At 45.1% G+C, this 25,231-nt stretch overlaps 1 protein-coding gene across 1 annotated transcript in view; it reads left to right on the top strand.

The window, feature by feature from the left end:
* Positions 1-24,973, top strand: part of ANKDD1A (ankyrin repeat and death domain containing 1A) — a 59,415-nt gene extending 34,442 nt beyond the window's left edge. Inside the window, 11 exon segments of the mRNA XM_082448245.1 lie at positions 3,198-3,296; positions 3,838-3,936; positions 6,962-7,060; positions 10,150-10,251; positions 11,668-11,680; positions 11,683-11,765; positions 12,837-12,932; positions 14,903-15,004; positions 15,008-15,107; positions 17,068-17,094; positions 17,097-24,973. Coding sequence (XP_082304371.1) covers positions 3,198-3,296; positions 3,838-3,936; positions 6,962-7,060; positions 10,150-10,251; positions 11,668-11,680; positions 11,683-11,765; positions 12,837-12,932; positions 14,903-15,004; positions 15,008-15,107; positions 17,068-17,094; positions 17,097-17,302 — 1,026 coding nt within the window. The 3' untranslated portion in view covers positions 17,303-24,973.
* Positions 24,974-25,231: the final 258 nt, after the last annotated feature.

The raw sequence follows: 25,231 nt of genomic DNA on the forward strand, positions 1-25,231 counted from the left end.
GTGTGCTACGGGTGAAGAGCACAAAGATGCCCAAGACACAGTTTCTTAATGAAGGAATTCAACCACAATCCTAGGAAAGAGCTGTGAGCCAATGTGGGGAGCCAGGATGGCAAATCTGATTGGTTGGTAGTGATGCCTGGGGTGGGTTTGAGCGGGGCTGTGATTCCACTGGGGCTGTCTGTTGCTGGGGGGAATGGGGAGGAGTTGGGGGATGGTAGCCACATGCCTGCTGGTTATTTGCTTTCTTTGTGTTTTAGTAAGCTACTATGATTATGGCAAAAGTAGGATGAGACCGCTGAGGAGGGAGCGGTTCATTCAGGGTGGAGAGCTTATAAGCAGGAATTCACCTATCTGGGAACAGATGAGGGGTTGGGACCCTACAAATGACTTGTATCAATGGACCATTGCGAGTCATTAGGCAAATGTGTTGCAGCAAATTCTAAACAGTGCTTCCAACAAAGGGAAGAATTCCACTGTTGATTTTCTGATTAATATTCTTGGCTAGGATACAAGGAGTTTTGTTTATAAAGCTAGTGACAGAGCTCACAGACCAATGGATCACAGGATCTTAGATCAAGGGCCAGTTCAACCTTCTCATTTTACAGATGTGGAAGCTGAGGCCCAGAGAGGGGGATACTTTAGCCAAGGTCACACAGCAGGACAGAGGTCGAGCTGGGTTTGGAACCAGCATCCTGATGCCGACCCCTGTGCTCCTCCTTCTCCTCAGGCTGCCTCCTGCGGCCCTGAGCCCTGTGGGTCTGCACCAAATCTGTCCGCCCACACTCATCCTTTCAGGATGAAAAGGCTAAGTCAGGTTCTGAGATTCAGATCAGGCTGATTTCCTTCATTTCAGAAACATGGGCGGAGCAGGTTGTGCTCTGTGCCAGGCCCTGAGCCAGGAACTGGGAGCACAGAGAGGGGTAAAGGACGACCCTTGCCAGGACACATCTACCCAGGAGGCAAAAAAAAAAAAAAAAAAAATGATGTACTCAGGGCCCCAGGAGAGCAGGAGCTCCAAACTAGAAAGCAAGAAAATTCAGCTTTGGTGAACTTACCCAGAATCTTGCAATCAGAAATTCTAGAAAGAAGCTTTTAAAATTACATGTCCCTGTTAAGTGTTGTATTTTCCAATGAGGAATGTTTTCATTTTGAATTTCATTTGGGGAGAGGGCACAGTAAGCTTTTCAAGGCTTTGGGCCACTGAAGGTCTGACTTGTGCTAGGACCCTCCAGCCTGTGTAGGCGGACAGACCTATCAGAGCAGATGACAACATACCTCACAGGTGCTGCAGGTGCTGTGGTAGGGAGGCTTTGAGAGCCCGGAGAGAGTGATTAATTCCTCCGGAAATGTCAAGGAGAGGCTGACAGGGCCCTACAGAGGTGGAGAGGCTGGATGTCCCCACAGGTGGAGGGGAGAGGCCAGGCCCAAGGCCAAAGCCTCCTTCCACCCAGCCCCCTGTCCTGCCTGGGCAGAGTGTGAGGGCCCTGGCAGGGGGTCCATGCCATCTGCAGCTTCAAAGGGCAGGAAGTAGATATTTATAATCCAGAAGGAAGAGGGAAGCCCTGCCCTGTTTCCACAGCTCTGCTAACTGGGGGCACGTGCCAGACCCCAACGTTCACACACTTCCTTCCAGTCTCTTTGAACACAGAGACTTCAGGCTGTGGCTACACCGCCCACAGCCTGACCCTTGCTTGCTGTGGCGAGCCGACCACGGAGCGGGTGGGAGAGGAGCCGAAAAAAGCTGTTGAGGGGATTTTTTAAACTTAATTTTATTTATTAATATAATATAATGATGATCATAAAGGAAATGTAGATGTTTCCTCCTTGACCCTGTAAGATAGTTATAGCTGTTTATGTGTGTGTTTATCTATCATGGAGGCAGGGTATGTTTTTAACTACTTTAAGTACGGCTTTGGCTTCTGTATGTGTTCACATCCTCATTGGGCCCTTTATAGATATCTGTGCCTAAACTGAATGTCTCCTGGGGAAGGTACTGAGACAGGCCAGGGCAGAGGAAAGCACTTGACCCCGGAGGCCCCTGTGACTGGTTCAGCTCGATCGTCCCCATGGCCTTCTGGGCATGATGCATGGCTGAAGCTGGGTCTTCCCTTCTGGATGCTTTTGTGGGTCTCTCCGGGGTCCTTGTCCTGGTCCCCCATCTGTGGTTCCTCTGTAGGGATACACCTTTTCTCGGGCTGGCCACGTCCAGCTGCCTCCTCTTCCCTGGGGCCCCTTACCCTCCTGTAGCAAGATCCCTTTAAGGACGATCCCAAATAAGCTGCCCTCTGTGGGACCACTTTCAACACAAAGAACACTGGGCCCTTTGCCCGCCCAGTGGAGCCACCTCTCTTGGCTCTGTCACTGTCACCTTTAGACTTCTCAAGGGTGAGGCTGCTCCCAGTCCTGTGGTTCTCAAGTTCCAGGAGACACAGGTCAAGCTCTCCATCACATTATGTATTATCATTGAACAAATATCTACTGAGTGTCTATCATGTGCCCAGGCCCTATTCTAGGCACTTAGGGAAACTTCAGAGAACAAAATAGACAAAAACCTTTGCCCTTGTGATGCCTATGTTCCAGCCAAGAGAGTCAGCCAATAAACAACAAGCATAGTATACAAGTAGATTGTAGAGGGTGTTAGGTGGTCAGTGCTATGGGGGAAAAGGAAAAGTGGGGCAGGATAAGGGGATCAGGAGAACAGGAGGTGGGAGTTGTGGTTTTCAATATTGTGATCACATCGGGCTGCACTATTCAATGAGAAGCTAACATCTTGAGCAAAGACGCAGGAGGCGAGCGATTGGGCCATGTGGCTGCTGGGCGCAGCCTGAGCACAAGGGGAGTCTCTGGGGCTGTGGCCTGAGCAGAGGGAGGGGATGGATCCGGGGTCACCGAGTTGAGACTGGCTTTAGACTGGAGCATGGAAAAATAGGGATTTTTTTTTTTTTTTAAAGTAATGTGTCCGTCTTAAAGTGTAAGAAAAGAGACCAGAACTTGGCCCTTGAAAGTGCCCCTGGTTTTTGGTAGTTTTTGGCACAGTTCTCAGAGCAGGGTGGCGTTGGCCCAGCATGCAGGGCTGCAGCTCGTCACCAACTTGCTCTGGACATGTCTCCCCTCTCTTGATCTCAGCTCCAGCAGGTCCCTAGGGCCTGCAAGGGTCTGTGATTCCACTGACCCCTCAGGAGCCCTTCTCCCCGCAGGAGGGGAACACAGCCCTACACCCGGCCGCCCGCTGGGGCCACCTGGCTGTGCTGCAGCGACTCCTGGACGTCAGGCTGGACCTGGAGGAGCGGAATGCGGTGAGTCACCACCTGGAGGATGCAGAGGTGTGTGACACTGGCTTGCCCCCTGCCTTCCAGGAGACCACAGCCCGTGGTGCAGCCTGATCTCCCCTGGGAGGGGCTCTGAAGCCAGGAGCGAGGACGTGTTCTCAAACAGCCCACGAGGAGAAGATGAGCAGCAGCACAAAACTCCAGGCTCAGAGGGGCACTGGGCCTGAGGGATGACGGAGGAGTCATACACACGGTGTGTGTTCAAAGAAGGGAGAGGTCACTGTGGCTAGGATGGAGTAGGAGGGAATAGACAGAGCAGGGATGAGGCGGCTTGGAGGGCAAGGAGAGCACAAGCGGAGCTGTGGCGGAGGGAGTGAACGCACCACGTGCCCCTCAAGGTGAGAATCAGGTGCGGGGCTCCGGGAACCACAGATCACCAGGTCATGTCTGCAGTAGCAGGGAGGGGAGAGCTCAGAGAGCCCTGGAGCCCTGGCAGAAGGGGTGTCCTGCGGTCTCAGGCTCTGGCCTCAGCCTCCTGCCGTCCTCACACCGCTGCCCTGTGTTTCAGGAAGGTCTGACTGCCCTGCACGCAGCTGCTGAAGGGATCCACCCCGACTGCGTGCAGCTCCTCCTCAGGGCCGGGAGTAGCGCGAGCGCCCTCTCCCAGGTAGCCGGGCCTCCTCACGACTGGCGTGTGCCCTCGGCTGCCTGCAGAGCCGTGACTGTGTCAGCTGTAGCAGCCACGATGATTCCTGAACATCGTGTGAACAAGGCTGTGAGGGAGCAGGCTCAGGTTCCGGACTTGACTCTCTACTGCTGAGCTCTGTGACTTTGGGCAAGTTACTTAATCTCTCTGAGCCTTGTTTCTCAACTATAGATTGGGGGTGATATATACTTACTATTTTATATTGCTATGAAAACTAAATACCTAGCATATTGCCTGGGACATAATAGGAGCTCAGTACCCATTAGTGTCTTATTGCTGGGCACATGACAGTTCACAAAGCCCTTTCATAACTATTACCTCAGAAAAATTCCCCCCGTTTTTTTTTTTTTTTTTTTGAAGTTTACCTTCATTTTATTTATTTATTTACTTATTTATTTTTGGCTGTGTTGGGTCTTAGTTTCTGTGCGAAGGCTTTCTCTAGTTGCGGCAAGCAGGGGCCACTCTTCATCGCAGTGTGCGGGCCTCTCACTACCGTGGCCTCTCTTGTTGCGGAGCACAGGCTCCAGACGCGCAGGCTCAGTAGTTGTGGCTCACGGGCCTAGTTGCTCCGCGGCATGTGGGATCTTCCCAGACCAGGGCTCGAACCCGTGTCCCCTGCATTAGCAGGCAGATTCTCAACCACTGCGCCACCAGGGAAGCCCAATTCCCCCCATTTTGCAGATGAGAGAGGTTCAGTGACTTTCCCAGGTCACAAGTTGGTAAGAAGCAAAGCTGAGTCTGAAAACCCTATTCCCCTGACTCCAGAGCTCATGGCCTGAAACGTTTGCCTTGCCCAGCGTGGATAGGGGTGGGGTGTCCCCAACATGAGGCCCACACTGCAATTAGTGCTGGGGCCTGGGTGTGACTCTGGGACAGGCCTCTTTCTCCCTTACCATTGCACTGTGTGAGTTGGCCATTAGAAATTCTCTGTGTCCTTGAAAAGGGGGTTGTGGCCTTTCTTTAGGTAGAAAGTTGGTGTTTTTGTTTTGTTTTGCTTTTTATTTTTAAATCAATGACAATCTTTCTTGGCTGGTTGAATGGCTGCAGGGTCTGGAATTCTCTTTTTGTTCTAAATTTCAATAATGTAGCAAAAATAATATTAATAGTGAATAATATAAATAATAGCAAAAATAGTTTAAAAACAGAGGAATGAAAATGATATGCTAAAGATATTTAACACAAAAGAAGGTAGTCAAGGGGAAACAGAACAAAAAAAACAAGAGACATTCAGAAAAAAATAGCAAAGGGAATTCCCTGGTGGTTCAGTGGTTAGGACTCTGCACTTTCACTGCCGAGGGCCCAGGTTTAATCCCTGGTTGGGGAACTAGGATTCACAAGCCGCGCAGCTCGGCCGGAAAAAAAAAAAAAAGAAAAGAAAAGAAATAGCAAAATGGCAAATGTATAATAATAATATAAATCGTAAATTCCCTTAAATGTGAATAATGATTTATAAACCACAAAACATTTAATTTGCTCCCCTGGAAGGTGTGGAGACTACTACCCCAGGGGCATAGCGGGGGACATTACAGCCAAGAGGGGGAAAGTAGCTGTCCCAGGGCACCAGCCATGTCCTTCTGTTGCTGGTGAATTTAAGGTTCTTTCTTCATTGCAAAAGAATTTGGAGACGAAGTGATAGGTAAGAATCAGATTTATTTAGAGAGAAACACACTCCACAGACAGAGTGTGGGCCATCTCGGAAGGCAAGAGGCAAGAGGCTTCGAAATATGGCGTGGTTAGTTTTTATGGACTGGGTAATTTCATAGGCTAATGAGTGGGAGGATTATTCCAACTATTTTGAGGAAGGGGCGGGGATTTCCAGAAATTGGGCCACTGCCCACTTTTTGGCCTTTTACGGTTAGCCTCAGAACTGTCATGGCGCTGGTGGGTGTGTCATTTAGCATGCTAAGGTATTACAGTGAGCATATAATGAGGCTCAAGGTCTTTTGGAGGTCGAATCTTCTGCCATCTTGGACCCAGTTGGTTCTCGTTAGTTTTCATCATGTACTATGGCTATGTCATTCTTTTAAAGGTTGTGTCCTGCCCCCTTCCCTCCTGTTTCACTTCCATCAGCAAGGTGTTGCTCCTTAGTCAGAAAGGCCCTTTCTCTGTGCCCAGCACTAGGCACTGGGAGGAGGCACAGACAGGTCATGCCATGGCCACCTCCCCAGCAGTAACAGCACAGGAGCTTAGAGACTCAGGGGGTTAGATCCAGCTGGTGGTCGTTGGTGGCTTGGAGCTGCCCACCTCACCGGGTCTCGTGCTCCAGCCTTGACTTGAGGTTTCTGGCAGAGGCCACGGTCTATTCTGACACTCCCACCTCTGGCAGTGTCGTGCAGCAGGGTCTCTGAGGAGGGGGCAAACCCAAAGTGATTGCATTTCCCACTGGGAGGTGGATGAATTCCCACCCACCCTGTAAACTTGCTCAGACTCGACTTTGGGAGGGTGACCAACTCATCCTGGTCTGCCCCATACTGTCCTGATTTTAAAACAGAAAGTCTCGCATCCAGGGAAACTTCAGTCCCAGGCAATCTGGGACAGTTGGTTACCTAGTGGGTCCTGCCTGAGATGAAGTCTCATCCAGGAAGAAGCCCTCCCTCTGGCCCTGCCAGGCTCCTCTTTGGATGCGCTCCAGCTCCAGCTGGACAGTACATGCTGGGTGGGATTTACCCTGTACAGGTAAATCTTATTGGTCCCCCTCCTTGAAAACCATCTCCTCACCGTCTATATTCCACGTGTCTTTTCTGGCTTTGGCCTTTGTTCCGGAGTCTGTGACTGGAGGTGAGGAAAATCCTGAGACCATAGTGAACTCCTTTTACTAGTCACCAGGCCTGGGCAAGTCATTGATTTCTCCTGCCTCAGGGTTTAATGGGTATAATAGTCCCAGGGGGGTTGTGAGCTGTGAATGGGATAATGAATCTCAGAGTGCTTTGTAAACCCTGCTGTGAGGGGTCCTTAGGATGCTGCATTGATGCCTGTTTCCCTCTAGAAAAAACAGAGCTGCTTCCACTACACAGCCCTCGGTGGCTCTGAGGACATGGCCTGGGCCCTCGTCCATGCAGGAGGCAGCACTGACGTGGCTGATCATGTACGTGTGGGGCCTGGATGGAAGGTGGGGAGCGAGGGATACACTGCCAAGTCTCCCAGGACCTCACTTCTCAAAATAGAAATGGAGAACAGATTAGTGGTGGCTGGGGGCTAGGGATGGGGGCGTGGGGCCGAGAAGGGAGGAGGGTGTGGTTGTAAAAGGACTACACAAGGGACCCTTATGGTGATGGAACTGTGCTGCATCTTGGCTATGTAACGGATGCACAAACCTACACGTGTGATAAAATTACATAGAACACACATGTATACGAATGACTACAAGTGAAACTGGGGAGATCTGAGTAAGATGGTGGGTATTATCAATGTCAGTGTTCTGGCTGGGATATTGTACTGTGGCTTTGTAAGATGTTACCATTGGAGTGGGGAGAACAGAGCCGATGGGTGTTGAGGGTGGGAAGAAGGCTTTTCAGCAGATATCTTTTGTTCTTTTTGGTTCTTTAGGTTTCTATAAATAAAATGTAAAACAATGAAAAGCAATACTTGCTCTCTTGCCACTCCCCTTTCCTACCACATTCCCACAGACCTATTTCCAGGACGATGGAGGCCATATCCAGCATCCTTGGTTATTTTATCTCCGTGGCGTGCTGCTTCCTGGAGAGCCACTGTTAGAGCTCTGATAAGTTTCCTAGCTCATCTGAGTTGTGCACTTGAGCCAGTTTCCAGTGTCTGCCCATTCACTCTCACAGGAGACCTTCTTTTGGCCTGATTTTGATTTCAGAGTTATCTAGCAATGATCTGAGGACACTGCTGAAATTCTGTGGTAGTTTTATCTAGGTTTTTAAATTTTTTTCTAGATGTGTTTCAGAATACTTTTTGTCATTTATTGCTATTTGGGTTTGGGATTACATTAAGCCTGTAAATAATATAAGAGAAAATGGTCATCTTTATAATATTTTATTTTTTCACTACGAACATGTCTTGCCATTTCTTTATGTCTTCTTTTGTATCCCTCAGTGATGTTCTATGGTTTTTGTTTGCCTTTGTAATAGCCATTTCCAATTATACTCTTCATAGGTACTTTATATATTTTGACCGTCATTGCAAATAGACTATCTTTTTAAAATATGTCATTTCTTGTGGGCATTCAATACAGGAATGCTATTGACTTTGGTATTTTTATCTTCTATATGACTTTTCATTGATTTTGCTAGAGGTTTTTTTTTTTTTTTGGTGGGAGTATAGTAACTATTTTGACCTGTGTAGATATACAATCACGTTGCCTACAAGTAATCATATAGTTTAAATCTTCTTTTCCAATATCCATAAACTGTTTTTTTCTGGCCTAAACTAGTAATGGCAGTCATGGGCATTTTTGTTGTATGTGTGTGTGTTCTGTTCTGTCACCTTTTGGTACTCAACATGTGAGGGTGTTTTTCCACAGTAAGTATAGATCTATCCCATTGATTTTTCTGGCTTTGTACTATTCTACTAGATGTGTGTCACCATACACCTAGACAGAAGGATGCTGTGGCAGTATCTCCACTTTGTCACGTAGTCAGTGCTCACAGGGAACCACTGGAGATGGAGTCCTCCAGGCCTTGGGTGAATGTTGGGTTTGGGTGAGACCTCTGTTCTGGTCCCGGCTGGCTCTCTCATTCATTCATTTCATACATAAATAGTTGCTGAGCACCTACCTAGATGCCGGGGGTAGGAAGTCCAGTAACACAAGGTCTCTATTAGTTACGTGTCCTTGGGTGAGTCATGTAAGTTTTATGAACTTATTAAGTGTTCTCATTTGTAAGATGAAAGTATGAATAAGAATACCATTCCTATATACTTGCTAGGTTCATGTGTGGAGTAAATGAGATAGCAGAGAATCTTAAGGTGTTGTTGCTAGAAGGGACCTCAGCAAGCATCACTTGCCAGATGAAGAGCAGCAGAGAAGCGAGATGACTTGCCCAAAGTCACGTAGTGAGTTCCTGGCATGGCAAGGTCTCAAACTTGGGATTTCAGGCTCCCGCCCACCATGAGGATCAATTGTGGCCCAAGGGATTCAGGCTGTGGGCTGTAAATTCTTCAGGCCACTCATGTCATCCGAGAAGTGAGAAGGTCCAAACTCAAGCACTATCTGTACAGTAAGTCCCCTACACATGAACCGGTTCCATTCCAAGAGGACATTCGTAAGTCCAATTTGTTCATAAGTCCAACAGAGTTAACCTAGGTACCCAACTAACACAATTGGCTATATAGTACTGTACTGTAATAGGTTTATAATACTTTTCACACAAATAATACATAAAAAACAAACAAAAAATAAAACATTTTTCATCTTACAGTATAGTACCTTGAAAAGTACAGTAGTAAAGTACAGCAGCTGGCATACAGGGGCTGGCATTGGGTGAACAGGCAAGAAGAGTTACTGACTGGAGGAGGGAGAGGAGGTGGGAGGTGGTACAGCTGAAGGATCGTCAGCGATAGGAGACGGAAGGCAAGCTGCAATTTCACTCATGCCTGACGTTGACGGCACAGGTTCTGGTTCCTTGCTGGATTCAATTCTATCTACCCTCTTGAAAAAATGATTCAGTGATGTCTGGGTAGTAGCTCTTTTTTTCTCGTCATAGATGACACAGTAGCACGGGATTGCATTCTGAACGGCTGCTGCAACTTTCGTGTACCATTCTGTGTTCGGGTCCTGTGCCTCAAAAACTAACAGTGCCTCCTCAAATGAAGAAAATCCCCTTGCCATTTCCTGCGTCGTGAATCGCTTCGTTTCTTCAGTTACTTCTTCTTCCTCTTGTGTCTCTTTGTCCTTTCTCTGAGTCTCCAATTCCATCAGGTCTTCATTAGTAAGCTCCTCGTGTTGCACAGCAATAGTACTGTACAGTAAAGTACACAAAAGCACGGCTAGTAGAGGCTGCACGCATGTGACAATGTACGCCAGACATGTGAATTAATTTATGTGATCGGACACGCACACGCACATTCGCATCTTTGAAAGTTCGCAACTTGAAGGTTCGTACGTAGGGGACTTACTGTACTCCTCCCAACTCCCATCTTCTAGCACCACCCTGCAGCTGGGCAGTCCTGGGAGGGACCCATCAACTGATCTGTGCCTCTCCACTCCCCGAGCAGGGCGCCTCTCCTGTGCACATCACCGCCGTGAGGCACAACTTCCCCGTCCTGGTGCAGCTCCTCATCGACACCGGCAGTGACCTGGACGCCGTTGACAATGTAAGTGGCTGCAGAAACCATCTGGGCCCCATGGAGCCTCTGGGCACCCTCCCAGGTTGGCAGGGCTTGACTGTGGTCTACTAGCCTGGCCCAGAATTGAGGAATTGCTCTTTTAGCTTGTCAAAAGTTGTTTGAATATTTGTTGAAGGTAGCATTATTTTATCAACCATTCCTCTATTTTGAACATTTGAGTATTTCCAAGTTTTTGTCATGATATATAGAACACTGTCGTAAACATCTTGCTACATGCAACCTTTTCCTTTCATTGATTTTTTTTTTCCCTTAGGGAAAATTCCCAGGGCAGGGGTGACTGGGTTAATCTTGTATAACAAGAGGCCTCTGAGTCCTGAAGTTGTGATCAATCAGGAGCGTTTTAAAATCCCCATCCCCACAATCCACCCCTCAACTGTACAATCCTCAGGGCCGCCACACACAACCACTAGTGGTGGAAAGCCATTTGACAGAATATAACATACACCTTTAAAATGGTCAGTATTTGCACGTCTGAGAATTGAGCTTCAAGATATATATTAAGAGCTCGTGCACCAAGATATTTGTTGTAGCAGTCTATCAGTTTTCATTTCAAAAAGGGCCCCAAGTACTTAATAAGAGAGAAGTGGTTGGTTAAATTATGGTATAGACATAAATAGGCTCTTATGGAGTTATAAAAAATGGTGTTTATAGAGTTTATAATACGCAGAAAGTTATACAGATGCAAAATGTATATACAGGATGATCTCAAATATGTAAAACCATAAAACTAAAAACATTCTGCGTTAAATAAAATACTAGAAGAAATGTACTAAGACTGTTAACAGAGGTTGACTTAGGTGGGATAGCAAGTGGTATTTTTTCTTTGTTCTTTTTACTTTTTTGTTATTTACTAAGTTTGCTGAGTATTATGTTTATGATTAAATCCAGTTTATCCTCCCACATAACTTCTTTTTTTATATATAAATTTATTTTATTATTATTTTTATTTTTGACTGCTTTGGGTCTTCGTTGCTGCACGTGGGCTTTTTTCTCTGGTTGTGGCGAGCGGGGGCTACTCTTCGTTGTGGTGTGCGGGCTTCTCATCGCGGTGGCTTCTCTTGTTGGGAGCACGGGTTCTAGGCGTGCGACCTTCAGTAGTTGTGGCTCGCAGGCTCTAGAGCGCAGGCTCAGTAGTTGTGGTGCACGGGCTTAGTTGCTCTGCAGCATGTGGGATCTTCCCAGACCAGGGCTCGAACTTGTGTCTCCTACATTGGCAGGCGGATTCTTAACCACTGTGCCACCAGGGAAGCCCCACATAACTTCTTAGAGAAACTCTGTTAAGGCCCAGTTGGGAGTGTACCCACCTTGGTCCTGTCCTGGCTTTGAGCCACAGGCCATCTCTACATGCTTTTCTGCTCTCCGTCCTCTTGGCTTCTTTTCCAGAGGCAGCAGACACCCCTCACCTTGCCACCGAGCACGCCTGGCAGGACATAGCAGATATTCTCCTCATTGCTGGGGTTAACTTAAATCTGAGAGATAAGGTACCTCTGCTCACAACCAGCCTCCCTTGCAAGCTTTCATGACTCTCTCTTTGCCAGAGACCCTGATGCAAATGCCTCCTGCTCCCAGGGTGTTCAAGGCTTCCCATCTGTTATATATCAGCTCAAAGGCAACCTCCTCCAGGAAGCCTTCCTGCCCCTCCATCACCTTCCCCTGCCTCCTCTGAGGTCCCTCAGCACTTGGTCCGCCCCTCTCCTGGTCCTTGCCTGTGACACGTTTGTCTTCTGTTTCATGGCCCCCATTGGACTTTGAGCTCCTTGAGTCATCTGCTGGGGAGAGGGGAAGAGAGCTAGAGGAACAGCATGTCACCACCCCACAACTCCGTACGTGTGAAACAGGGTTGGGGGAAGCTTCCCGGGTCACGGTGCTTCTGGGGTGGCCACCTCCTCAGGTGGCCAGAGGTTCAAGAAGAGCTGAAGGCTTAGTATGAGGCTGAAGAGGTCACAGGCTCATGAGGAGAAGGGCCCTTGCACACGTGGCCCAGCCCTTGGGATGGTGTGGGAAGGAGATGGAGGCAGGGAACAGGCCCTGAGGCTGGACCTGGGAAGGGCTTCCTGCTTCCTGGGAGGGAAGCTGGGGCCCGGGGCAGCTGGCCAAGCTTGAAGAGGAGCTTCCCATCTCCCCACAGGTCCCTGAAGGTGGTGGAGGCCAGCACTGTGCCAGAGGCCTGGAGCAAAGGGCTGGAAACCTGAGGGGAGGCAGCAAACTTGACACAGGAGCCCAAGCCCCTCCTCTGGGCTCTGGTTTCATCTGAGACATGAGGCTGGTAACATCTATCTCACAGATGACCTTGAAGAGTTATGGAGGCTGAGTTTTATAAGCTTTAAGTCCTCCTGTTCTAGAGGAACACAAGAGGTGTTTGCTGGAATTATTGCCTTATTCTACCTGTGACTTTTCCACACCCAGAGTTACTCCCAGAAAACCCTTCTGCTCTCCAGTGTAGACTGCTGGAAACCGCTTTCTTTGGGCAGGAGGGTCTGTAGTCAGTGCTAGAGGCCACCCTACACCCTCTTATAGGAACTCTGGCTTCCCTGCTCCCTTCTTACCCGCAGCAAGGAAAAACCGCCTTGCCAGTGGCCGCCCACATCAACCATGTCAGCCTGGTGGACATGATCATAAAAGCCGATCGCTTCTACAGATGGGAGAAGGTACTGAGACCCTGCGCTTGGTCTCTCCGTGTTGGAAAGGGAGTGGCCATGGCTTCAGGTGGAGTTGGCTTTGAACCCCAGCCCTGACCAATTCAGGGGCCCCTCAGTTTCCAAGCGAGTGATAATCCCTGCCTTACCTAACACTAGGGTTCTTTGGGGGCATCCAGAGATGGGTGAACACCCAAACCACACTGAAATAAGGCTGACTGAGGTCCGTGCCAGTGTGGAGATACTAGTAGACCCTGCTGTAGCTCCTGGTTGATGGATGAATGCATTCATGCATGAATAAAGAAATGGCAAGTTGGTTCCAGCTCACTGCCAGCTCCAGGTGATTGGAATTGTGGCTTGGGGTGTTCTATTCAGGCAACGTTCTGAGCCCAGAAGGAAAAGGTGCTGGGATCGATTAGTGATATCTGCTGTGGATTTGGGAAAGAGGAGCGGCAGATGTAAGGTCCTGCATTTACAGCTCCAGTGTCAGCAAATGGGGGTGGGTGGAGAGTTTTTCTGTTGTCCTTAATGGTTACTTTTATACACAGAAAATAAATTTTTGCATTTATTTCAGTTTTAGAAATTAATTCTAAATTGTTTACAAAATTTAAATCCTACTTTTCCTCAACCTTTTAAACTTATTTTTACAATCTTATTACTATATTTATACAACGAGTAAATTTTAACAGTCACTTTCAAGGAAGCCTTTTGATTAAAGTTTGGTCCCATGTTTAAGCTTAATTAAACAACCTTAAACGTTTTAAACTGAACGAATAAATTTAATATAATAGGTTTTCTTTTTAAGCATTTCAAATGCTTCCTAAATTCTTAAATTATCCCATTAAATCCAATAAATTAAACCTATAAAGTGAATCTCGAATATCATAAACATTCTGATATTGTCTACAAACTTAGTAAACTTCTCTTACACTTCTCAAAAAAATCACTGTCCAAAAATCAATCAATTGATAAATTTCCATAGGAATCATAAGATTTTCTCTTTCACTGACATGCTGGATTCTCGTAAATATTACAACCCCTTTACATACAACAGATTACTCCTAAATATTAATACCAATGGTTTGATGAACTGATTCATCTCTATGCTTAATTTTAAACCACCTCAGGCTTTAAAAGTTTTCAACACTAAGGCAGTGGTGCAGTTAGAATCACAAATCCCTCCTTCCTACCCCTAGACCAATTCAATCAGAATCTAGGGGGTAAGGGCCAAGCTTCTGTGGTTCTTAAAGCTCCCAGATGATCCCAATGTAAGATGCAGCTGAGAACACTGCTCTAAAGAAACAGTTTTTACCACCCGAGGAGAGAGCCAAGCTCCCAGGTCGTCACCTCCCAGGTGACTGGCCAGACACAGTTAGCCAGAATGTAAGATTCAGAGCTGCAGATGCCAGAACTCACCTGAGCTTTTTAACAACTAGAAATCTGCATCCACATCCTTTTGAGGGGCTTTTGTGGCTTTAACTAAGACTTTTGTGGGTTTAACTGAAGCTATTACATAATTTTTGGTAACCTCTCATTTTATCACCTGCTTTGCTTAGAAAGAATTCTGTAACCCAGACCTTCTCTACTTGTTGTCATTTGGCAAGTTTAGTTAGTGCCTGATTCTTGGCTTGCCTGGTTTTAGCCACAGCTGCTGAGTCATTCTACTGACACTCGTGCTATAAGAACACAAAGAAAAGAGAGAAATTGGGAAGGCTTCCTAGAAGAGGTGGCACCCAGATGGTCTTTTGACTGTGGCAATGGGATTGAGAGACAGGGAGGTGAGAAAAGGAATTCTGGATGGAGAAACAGTGTAAGCAACTCAGGTTCCAGCACTCAAAGCAAGGCACAGAGTCAGAAACCAGAGTAATGGACACTATGCCCCAGGCCTGTGATGACACCAGCTCTGTGTCCAGGCTCACGAGGGAGAGCCTGGCAGGGATTTCCCCCAGACAGCTGCTGCACTTCTGGGATCTGCCCCACAGGACCAGCTCTCATGCAGGGACCTCTGTGACCCCTCTGGGAAGAGCTTGACCTTTAAGCAGGACCATCGGCAGGAAACGCAGCAGCTCCGCTCCGTGCTGTGGTGACTGGCCTCCAGGTACCTGCGGCCCCACGAGTGGAAGAAGCTGGCGTATTGCTGGGAGTTCACCGAGGCCCACGTCCACGCCATCGAGCAACAGTGCACAGGTACCACCTTGCCTTGGTGCCCCAGAGCAACCGGGTGGAGGGGTGGGGGCACGTGGGGTGTGTTCAGTTTTCTGTGCTTCTGGGGGAAAAGTCAGCAAGCCATACGCCACTTCCAACACATCACGTGCTCTTCCCCTCTCCAGGCCTTTACACAGACTGGGCCCTCTGCCCCTCCCTCCACATTGACCTGTGAACTTCACATTCTTCACGAATCAGCTTGAGCTGAAACCCATCGTTCACACGTGAAACTAAAGGTGCTCCCTGTAAAAAGGAGAGGAGCTGCTGTCGCCACTATTATTTAACATCTATTTGGAAATTCTGGCCCTGGTATTAAGACATGAAACAGAAATAGAAATTGAGTGTAAACACTGGAAAGGAAGAGAGAGATTTATTAATTTCAGATGCGATACACACACACACACACACACACACACACACACACACACAGTCCAGAAGAATCAACGGAAAAACTCTTAGAATAAAATAATTCAATGAAATGGCTAAACATGATTAAATATACGAACACCATAGTATTCCTCTGTACCATCAATAAGTGGGCAAAATATATAGAGGTATATATATGTAAAAAAAAAATATATATGTAAAAAATGTATATTTTAAATATATTTTAAAAAATATATATAATATATATTAAAAATATATGTAAAAAATATACTCCATTTACAATAGTGTGTGTTTCTAAGCAGAAATATGAATGACATATGAGTAAGACAATACAAATTATTTGAACTATAAAAGAAGACTTGGGTAAGTGGAATGACATTCTGTATTTCCAGCTAAAAAAGTGTCATGTAGGTACTGATTTTCCCCAAATTAAAGCTTTGATCCAATTTTAATCAAATCAAAATAGGAGGTTTTTGAAACTTGACTAAAGGATTCTACAGTTCATCTGAAAGAAGAAGCAGGGAATATATAAATGAATATTCTGGGGGAAAAAAGTGAAGAGTGTCTAACTCAACCAGACTCAACCTTAGAAAGCTAAAATATTTAACACAGAGAGATACCTGACATAAACATATGCAAATCAGGTAGTGGAATAGAGTGGGGAGTCCACAAGTGAACTCTATTACCGATGCAGATTTCATAGATGATAAAGGAGCACTGGTAAATTACAGGGCTGGGGACAAGGGGTAGTGAATAAATGGGTCAAATGAAACTGCTACATCACGAGCAGCACCAGGAGGAAGTGCCTGCTGGGGGCCCACAGACACCAGAACATCAGGGACGCAGTGGCTGACTGACTTGGACCTGATGGCTGTGTCCCCATGGCTGTGCCAGACCGTCTGTCCCCAGCTGGGAGAGCTGACCTGGTCACAGTTGAATAACAAGTTAACCCCACCACCGGCACTGAAGAGCATGGGCACTTATTTTCCAAACATTGGAATCACCTGGGAAGGCTTAACACTGATCTGTTGCCTAGGCCACACGCAGACCCAAATACATAGGAATCTCTGAACGGGGAGGGGGACTCAGGTGTCAGTGTTTGCTAAAGCCTCCCAGGTGTTTCCAATGAGCACTTATGGCTGAGAACCACTGGTTCAGGGGAAGGAACAGGGCCACTAGCATGCAAGTCACAGGTTACTGTGAGCCGCCAGAGAGATGAACTGTATAGTCATGTGTGCATCGTGGTACCACAGTGAATGCCAATTCTTTCTCTCTTCCCAGTGACACCAATAGGATACATGGTGGATGCTCAGGGGAAAGCCTGGCACTGGGGAGATCCAGGTGTCCCTGATATAAAACTCCACCCCCCCATCCCATCTAAGGCTGCTCCTCCCCTTCCCTCCCACGCCCTCCCCATCTCTGGGCTGAATTCTGCTGAACTTGGAGAAGGATCTGATGTTCTGGCGGCGGTAAGGGGTGTGCTCAGGCCTGGCTCTGGTAAGGCAGGCGGGGTTGGCGCCTTCTCTCTCTCTCTTTCTCCCCTCATGATCCTCAGGCACCAAGAGCTACCGGGAGCACGGGCACTGGTCACAGCCAGTGAGAACCCCAGCAGAGCGCTATTCAAAGGCCTCGTCGCCATTGGCAGGAGGGACCTGGCTGGTAAGTGTTCCCCCTGCCCGGCTTCTGCTCAGGGCAGCGCCGGGTGCAGAGTCAGAGTTGCATGGCCCCGCTGGACTGCAGCAGGGCCCTCCAAGGCTGCTCAGACCACAGCGCTGTGGCGCTGGCTCTGAACCTTCCAGATTGATGTTCCTAGCCCTGCCTCCTCCTGGAACCCAGACGGAGCCTTGGGCAACTCACAGTACCTCCTGGCCCCAGTCTCCCCATCTGTGCCATGAGGGTGGCCCAGACAATCCCTATGACCGTCACAGCCCCAAGGCCACTGAAGCTACAATCTCTTCCTATCCAGCTCTCTATACTACATCGATTTCCCCCCCCCCCTCCGGTTTGGAATAAGGTGGGAACAGCCTGCAGAGTTGTTTTTCACAAACATTAAGACCTATGGGTCAAAACTGGCTTAAGATGAGTTGAACCAGTAAGATCTGGTCAAATAAAATTTCTGAGGCCGTCACAACCTATTTGAGTCTGCCCATCCCAACAGCTCTTTTTGGGATTTGGGATTCAGGGCACCATGTAGAACCATTAGGCAAGCGGAGTAACAGGTTCTAGTAATGATCCCTCATTAAAAACAATCGGCTCATGATGAAAAAGGCTTAAACTCTGTAATGTCCATTGCCATGGTGCATTACAGGGCAACCACAGGATGGGGTACTAGGCAGCCATCCATAGTAATAAAGGTACATCAGTCACTTGGCAACAAGGAAAAGCGTCGATAGCACGTTATCAAGGGGCAAAGGGAATGTCCCCCGTGTGGTGGGTCTCCCCCAGCTGCCACACAAGATGCGAAACAGTCATTTCAGAGGGGAGGAATTAGGGATGACTTGGTTCTTTTTCCAGCATGTTCTTAAATATTATTCTGCATCGTCTTTTAACATAAACTCTTGCAGGCAATTAAAACATCAAACTAGCCTTGTGAGGCAGCGCTCAGGCAACAAGAGGCAACAGGATTCTTGTCTTTTGCAGAAAGCATCAGGAAGAAAGCAAACGATGACTCTAGCGCCCCAAGGAGGTGCACAGCCATGTAATTGGAGGGACTGGACCTTCAGGAGCATGGGACCTCAGAGTGGGGGCCACTGAACAGAGGAGGACCACCATTTAAGGGCTTAAAAAACAAGTACTGTAAACAGACTTCCAGCTGCTTCCACTGAAACCCATAGTTAGGCAGGACCAGCAGGCAAATGTTTGTGATCTTTTTCACGGGGGCCTGTCTCAGGTTTTGCAGGTAATCCCTTCCCAGAGGTATGGTCCTTTGCAGCTCTCAGCTTACTTTCATCTCCTGCATCTCACTGGAGCCTCACAGCAGCCCCCTGTGGTGCAAGGGATGCCTTTTCAGAGAGGACTCTGGGCACAGCGTTTATAAGCAGCTCATCAGGTGGTGAGGTCAGGGGCCAAATTCAGCATTCCTGTCTCCCCAACCGGGCGAAGGGCTTCATCCGTCCCTTACGAGAAGGACCGCCCTTAATTCAAGCCCTGACTTTTATGAATGCTGTGCTTACTCCACAACTGTTTCTATTCTCAGCTTATTTGCACATTTTGACAGTTCCAGGAGGCACACACTCTCATTTTTTCCCTCTTTTTCAAAATACCTTTTAAAGTTTTAAACTCTTAATTTTAAAATCATTTCAGACTTAACGAAAAAGCTGCAGAAATAGTTCAAAGAATTTCCAAATACTCTTCACTCAGCTTCCCCAAATGTTAACATCTTACATAACCAGGACATTAACACTGCTAGGATACTAATTAACTCACCTTCACACCTGATTCAAATTTTGTCATTTGAGCCTGGAAGTTCTGCCTGAAAGCTGTTTCTGTCTAATGTGAGCTCTCCTGCATGTGGCACAGCTGGCTGTGGCCAGTTTCGGAGCCCATATCTTAGAAAAACTCTCCACAAAGTTAGCCTTTGGGCCTGCGTCCTGGGAAGAAGCTAGAATAAAAACTGCTAGAGCTGAAAGGGGCTCCAGCTGTCACACATGGTGGGAGTTCACAGTGGTACAATCCTCTGAAAGGCAATTTGGCATTACCCACCGAAATTACAAATACATTTACCCTTTGACCTAGCAGTCCCACACCTAGAAATTTATCCTACAGAGAAACCTGCAAACATTATATAATACTAACACACATGCAAGTGAAAAAAGGGGAAACTATGCCGTGAGATGAATGTATGGGAACTGTGTACTATCTGCTCAGTTTTCTTTAACAGTTTTTTAAAAATAGTCTATTTTTTAAAATAACTGAAACTAAAACAAAGAGGCTTTGAAACCAACCCATCAGCTTGATGATTTGAGAGGTGTGTCTTGCCTGAGGCCTCACAGTTTGCAGTGGGATTCAGTCCCCAGCACAGCACACAGCCTCCCTGCCATTGTGTCACTCTTCATCTGCACATGCTGTGTTGAGACAGAGAAACTTCTTCTACCATCTATTCCATATGAGAAAGGTATTTCATACCACATGGGACTTGGATCACTTACCTGGATGAATTTTGTTTTTTGTTTTATTTTTTATTTAGTTTTGACTGCATTGGGTCTTTGTTGCTGCACACGGGCTTTCTCTAGTTGCGGCGAGTGGGGGCTACTCTTCGTTGCAGTGCGTGGGCTTCTCATTGTGGTGGCTTCTCTTGTTGCAGAGCACAGGCTCTAGGCACAAGGGCTTCAGTAGTTGTGGCATGCAGGCTCAGTAGTTGTGGCTCATGGGCTCTAGAGCACAGGCTCAGTAGTTGTGGCGCGCAGGCTTAGGTGCTCTGTGGCATGTGGGATCTTCCCGGACCAGGGCTCGAACCTGTGTCCCCTGCATTGGCAGGTGCATTCTTAACCACTGCGCCACCAGGGAAGCCCTGTTGTTTGTTCTTTGAGACGAAAAAGCAAGTCCATAAATAAAGTTTAAACGTTGAAATATATCTCTCAAGTTCAATACTTACTTCTTTTGTTTGGGAGAGCAATAGCAAAATTTCAAACAAGCTATTGTGGATTTTTTTTTTTTTTCTTAAAACAGGATTTACAAGATTGATTTATAGGGTTCTCATGAATGAGCTCTTGTTGCCTACTCAATCAACCTGTAAACAATTTTTTTAAACTTAAAAAAAAATTTTTTTAACTTTTAAAAATATTTAGATCAATAATTTTTTATTGAATTATAATTGATTTACAATATTGTTTTAGCTTCAAGTGTACATCATAGTGATTCAGTTTTTTTCTGATTATATTCCATTATAGTTATTTACTAGATACTAAATATAGTTCCCTGTGCTATACAGTAAACCTTTGTTGCTTATCTATTTTATGTATAGTACTTTATATCTGTTAATCCCATATTCCTAATTTGTCCCTCCCCACCTCCCTCACTCCTTTGGTAACCATAGGTTTCTTTTCTATGTCTGTGAGTCTGTTTCTGTTTTGTAAATAAGTCCATTTGTACTATTTTTTAGATTCCACATATAAGTGATATTATATAGTATTTCTCTGTTTGACTTACTTCACTAAATATAATATTCTCTAGGTCTATCCATGTTGCTGCAAATGGCAATATTTCATTATTTTTTATGGCTGAGTAACATTCCATTGTATATATATACCACATCTTCTTAAGCTGCTCACCTGTTGATGGACACTTATTTCCATGTCCTGGCTATTGTAAATAGTGCTGCTATGAACAGCACTATTCATAGTGCATGTGTCCTTTTGAATTAGAATTTTCGTCTTTTCTGGATACATACTCAGGAGTAGATTGCTGGATCATATAGCTGCTCTGTTTTTAGTTTTTTTGTTTTTTTTTTTAAGCTTTTATTATTTATTTATTTATTTATTTTTTGGCTGTGTTGGGTGTTCGTTTCTGTGCAAGGGCTTTCTCTAGTTGTGGCAAGCAGGGGCCACTCTTCATCACGGTGCGCAGGCCTCTCACTATCGCGGCCTCTCTTGTTGCGGAGCACAGGCTCCAGACGCACAGGCTCAGTAGTTGTGGCTCACGGGCTTAGTTGCTTCGCGGCATGTGGGATCTTCCCAGACCAGGGCTTGAACCCGTGTCCCCTGCATTGGCAGGCAGATTCTCAACCACTGCGCCACCAGGGAAGCCCTGTTTTTAGTTTTTAAAAAATATTTATTTATTTGTTTGTTTATTCTTATTTATTTGGGCTGTGCTGGGGATCTTAGCCGCAGCATGCAGGATCTAATTCCCTGACCAGGGATCAAACCCAGGCCCCCTGCCTTGGGAGCATGGAGTCTTAACCACTGGACCACCAGGGAAGTCCCTATTTTTAGTTTTTTAAGGAACCCCCATACTGTTTTCCATAGTGGCTGAACAATTTACATTCCCAACAGTGTATTAGGGTTCACTTTTCTCCACATCCTCTCCAACATTTGCTATTTGTGGACTCTTTGATGATAGCTATTATAACAGGTGTAAGGTGATATCTCATTGTGGTTTTGATTTGCATTTCTCTAATCATTAATGATGTTGGGCATCTTTTCATGTGCCTATTGGTCATCTGTATGTCTTCTTTGGAAAAATGTCTATTTAGATCTTCTGCCCATTTTCTGATTCGGTTGTTTGTTTTTTGATATTGAGTTGTATGAGCTGTTTGTATATTTTGGATATTAACCCCTTGTATGTTGCATCATTTGCAAATATTTTCTCCCATTCCGTAGGTTGTCTTTTTGTTTTGTCGATGGTTTCCTTTTATTTTCACACACACACCCACACACACACACACACACACACACACACACTGTATTTTATTTTTACAAGAGATAAATAAACTGACACCAAGCATTGTAAATGGATGACCACAACAAAAGCAACAATGATTGCAATTACCAAACACGAAACACACTCATACTATGTCATAATATTGACGTTCAGTCCAGTAATCCTCCACTGTAACAGCTCCTTTACTTTGCAGTGAAAATTGATTTGTATATTCTTTGCCTCTGAGTCCTTGTGGGATTTTTTTTTTTTATTCAAACAGAAAGTCACAAAAATTATAATCATCCTCATCAGTTCACTCAGTCCCATGTAATTAATTTTTTTTTTCATCTTGATCTTTTGTTAACACTTTGATGAGTTCATCAGTTTTCCATTAGAGTTCTGAAAATGCTTATTCATTCAGTTCAGCAGTACAGTCAGTTACCAGAAACCTGTACTTGTCAGAGTCTTTTCCATGAATTCCTTGAAGATGAAACCCTTTTATAGGAACATTTTTGCAAAAGCATCATAGTACACCCAGAACTGTCTGTAAATGACAAAAGACTTAAAAATGACCACGGTTAAAGATTTGATGAAAGTTCATAATAATGCAATTGACAAGGAAATTTAGTTATTTCTGAGATATACATTTTAAAGTAATAACTAGAATTATGACTTATGACATTATACCAGAACATATAAGATTTTTAGAAATTTCATGTAATGTCTGAAACATTTATATTAACATATTTCCATACAAATAACCCAAAGAAAGTTTAGTATTAGTTTTTTTTGTTTGTTTTTTTATACTGCAGGTTATTAGTCATCAATTTTATACACATCAGTGTATACATGTCAATCCCAATCGCCCAATTCAGCACACCACCATCCCCACCCCACCGTGGTTTTCCCCCCTTGGTGTCCATACGTTTGTTCTCTACATCTGTGTCTCAACTTCTGCCCTGCAAACCGGTTCATCTGTACCATTTTTCTAGGTTCCACATACATGCGTTAATATACGATATTTGTTTTTCTCTTTCTGACTTACTTCACTCTGTATGACAGTCTCTAGATCCATCCACGTCTCAACAAATGACTCAATTTTGTTCCTTTTTATGGCTGATTAATATTCCATTGTATATATGTACCACAACTTCTTTATCCATTCGTCTGTTGATGGGCATTTAGGTTGCTTCCATGACCTGGCTATTGTAAATAGTGCTGCAATGAACATTGGGGTGCATGTGTCTTTTTGAATTATGGTTTTCTCTGGGTATATGCCCAGTAGTGGGATTGCTGGGTCATATGGTAATTCTATTTTTAGTTTTTTAAGGAACCTCCATACTGTTCTTCATAGTGGCTGTATCAATTTACATTCCCACCAACAGTGCAAGAGGGTTCCCTTTTCTCCACACCCTCTCCAGCATTTGTTGTTTGTAGATTTTCTGCTGATGCCCATTGTAACTGGTGTGAGGTGATACCTCATTGTTGTTTTGATTTGCATTTCTCTAATAATTAGTGATGTTGAGCAGCTTTTCATGTGCTTCTTGGCCATCTGTATGTCTTCTTTGGAGAAATGTCTATTTAGGTCTTCTGCCCATTTTTGGATTGGGTTGTTTGTTTTTTTAATACTGAGCTGCATAAGCTGTTTATATATTTTGGAGATTAATCTTTTGTCTGTTGATTCGTTTGCAAATATTTTCTCCCATTCTGAGGGTTGTCTTTTCGCCTTGTTTGTAGTTTCCTTTGCTGTGCAAAAGCTTTGAAGTTTCATTAGGTCCCATTTGTTTATTTTTGTTTTTATTTCCATTACTCTAGGAGGTGGATCAGAAAAGATCTTGCTGTGATTTATGTCAAAGAGTGTTCTTCCTATGTTTTCCTCTAAGGGTTTTATGGTGTCCGGTCTTACATTTAGGTCTCAAATCCATTTTGAGTTTATTTTTGTGTATGGTGTTAGAGAGTGTTCTAATTTAATTCTATTACATGTAGCTGTCCAGTTTTCCCAGCACCACTTATTGAAGAGACTGTCTTTTCTCCACTGTATATCTTTGCCTCCTTTGTCATAGAATAGTTGACCATAGGTGCGTGGGTTTATCTCTGGGCTTTCTATCTTGTTCCATTGATATATATTTCTGTTTTTGTGCCAGTACCATATTGTCTTGATGACTGTAGCTTTGTAGTATAGTCTGAAGTCAGGGAGTCTGATTCCTCCAGCTCCGCTTTTTTCCCTCAAGACTGCTTTGGTTATTCGGGGTCTTTTGTGTCTCCATACAAATTTTAAGATTTTTTGTTCTAGTTCTGTAAAAAAAATACCATTGGTAATTTGATAGGGATTGCACTGAATCTGTAGATTGCTTTGGGTAGTATAGTCATTTTCACAATATTGATTCTTCCAATCCAAGAACATGGTATATCTCTCCATCTGTTGGTATCATCTTTACTTTCTTCCATCAGTGTCTTACAGTTTTCTGCATACAGGTCTTTTGTCTCCCTAGGTAGGTTTATTCCTAGATATTTTATTCTTTTTGTTGCAGTGGTAAGTGGGAGTGTTTCCATAATTTCTCTTTCAGATTTTTCATCATTAGTGTATAAGAATGCAAGAGATTTCCGTGCATTAATTTTGTATCCTGCAACGCTACCAAATTCATTGATTAGCTCTAGTAGTTTTCTGGTGGCATTTTTAGGATTCTCTATGTATAGTATCATGTCATCTGCAAACAGTGACAGTTTTACTTCTTCTTTTCCAATTTGGATTCCTTGTATTTCTTTTTCTTCTCTGATTGCCATGGCTAGGACTTCCAAAACTATGTTGAATAATAGTGGTGAGAGTGGACATCCTTGTCTCATTCCTGATCTTAGAGGGAATGCTTTCAGTTTTTCACCATTGAGAATGATGTTTGCTGTGGGTTTGTTGTATATGGCCTTTATTATGTTGAGGTAGGTTCCCTCTATGCCCACTTTCTGGAGAGTTTTTATCATAAATGGGTGTTGAATTTTGTCAAAAGCTTTTTCTGCATCTATTGAAATGATCATATGGTTTTTATTCTTCAATTTGTTAATATGGTGTATCATATTGATTGATTTGCGTATATTGAAGAATCCTTGCATCCCTGGGATAAATCCCACTTGATTGTGGCGTATTATCCTTTTAATGTGTTGTTGGATTCTGTTTGCCAGTATTTTGTTGAGGATTTTTGCATCTATATTCATCAGTGATATTGGTCTCTAATTTTCGTTTTTTTGTAGTATCTTTGTCTGGTTTTGGTATCAGGGTGATGGTGGCCTCATAGAATGAGTTTGGGGGTGTTCCTTCCTCTGCAATTTTTTGGAAGAGTTTGAGAAGGATGGGTGTTAGCTCTTCTCTG

Source organism: Balaenoptera physalus (assembly GCF_965194825.1).
Source record: "Balaenoptera physalus genome assembly, chromosome: 2".
In the NCBI taxonomy this organism is placed as follows: Eukaryota; Metazoa; Chordata; class Mammalia; order Artiodactyla; family Balaenopteridae; genus Balaenoptera; species Balaenoptera physalus.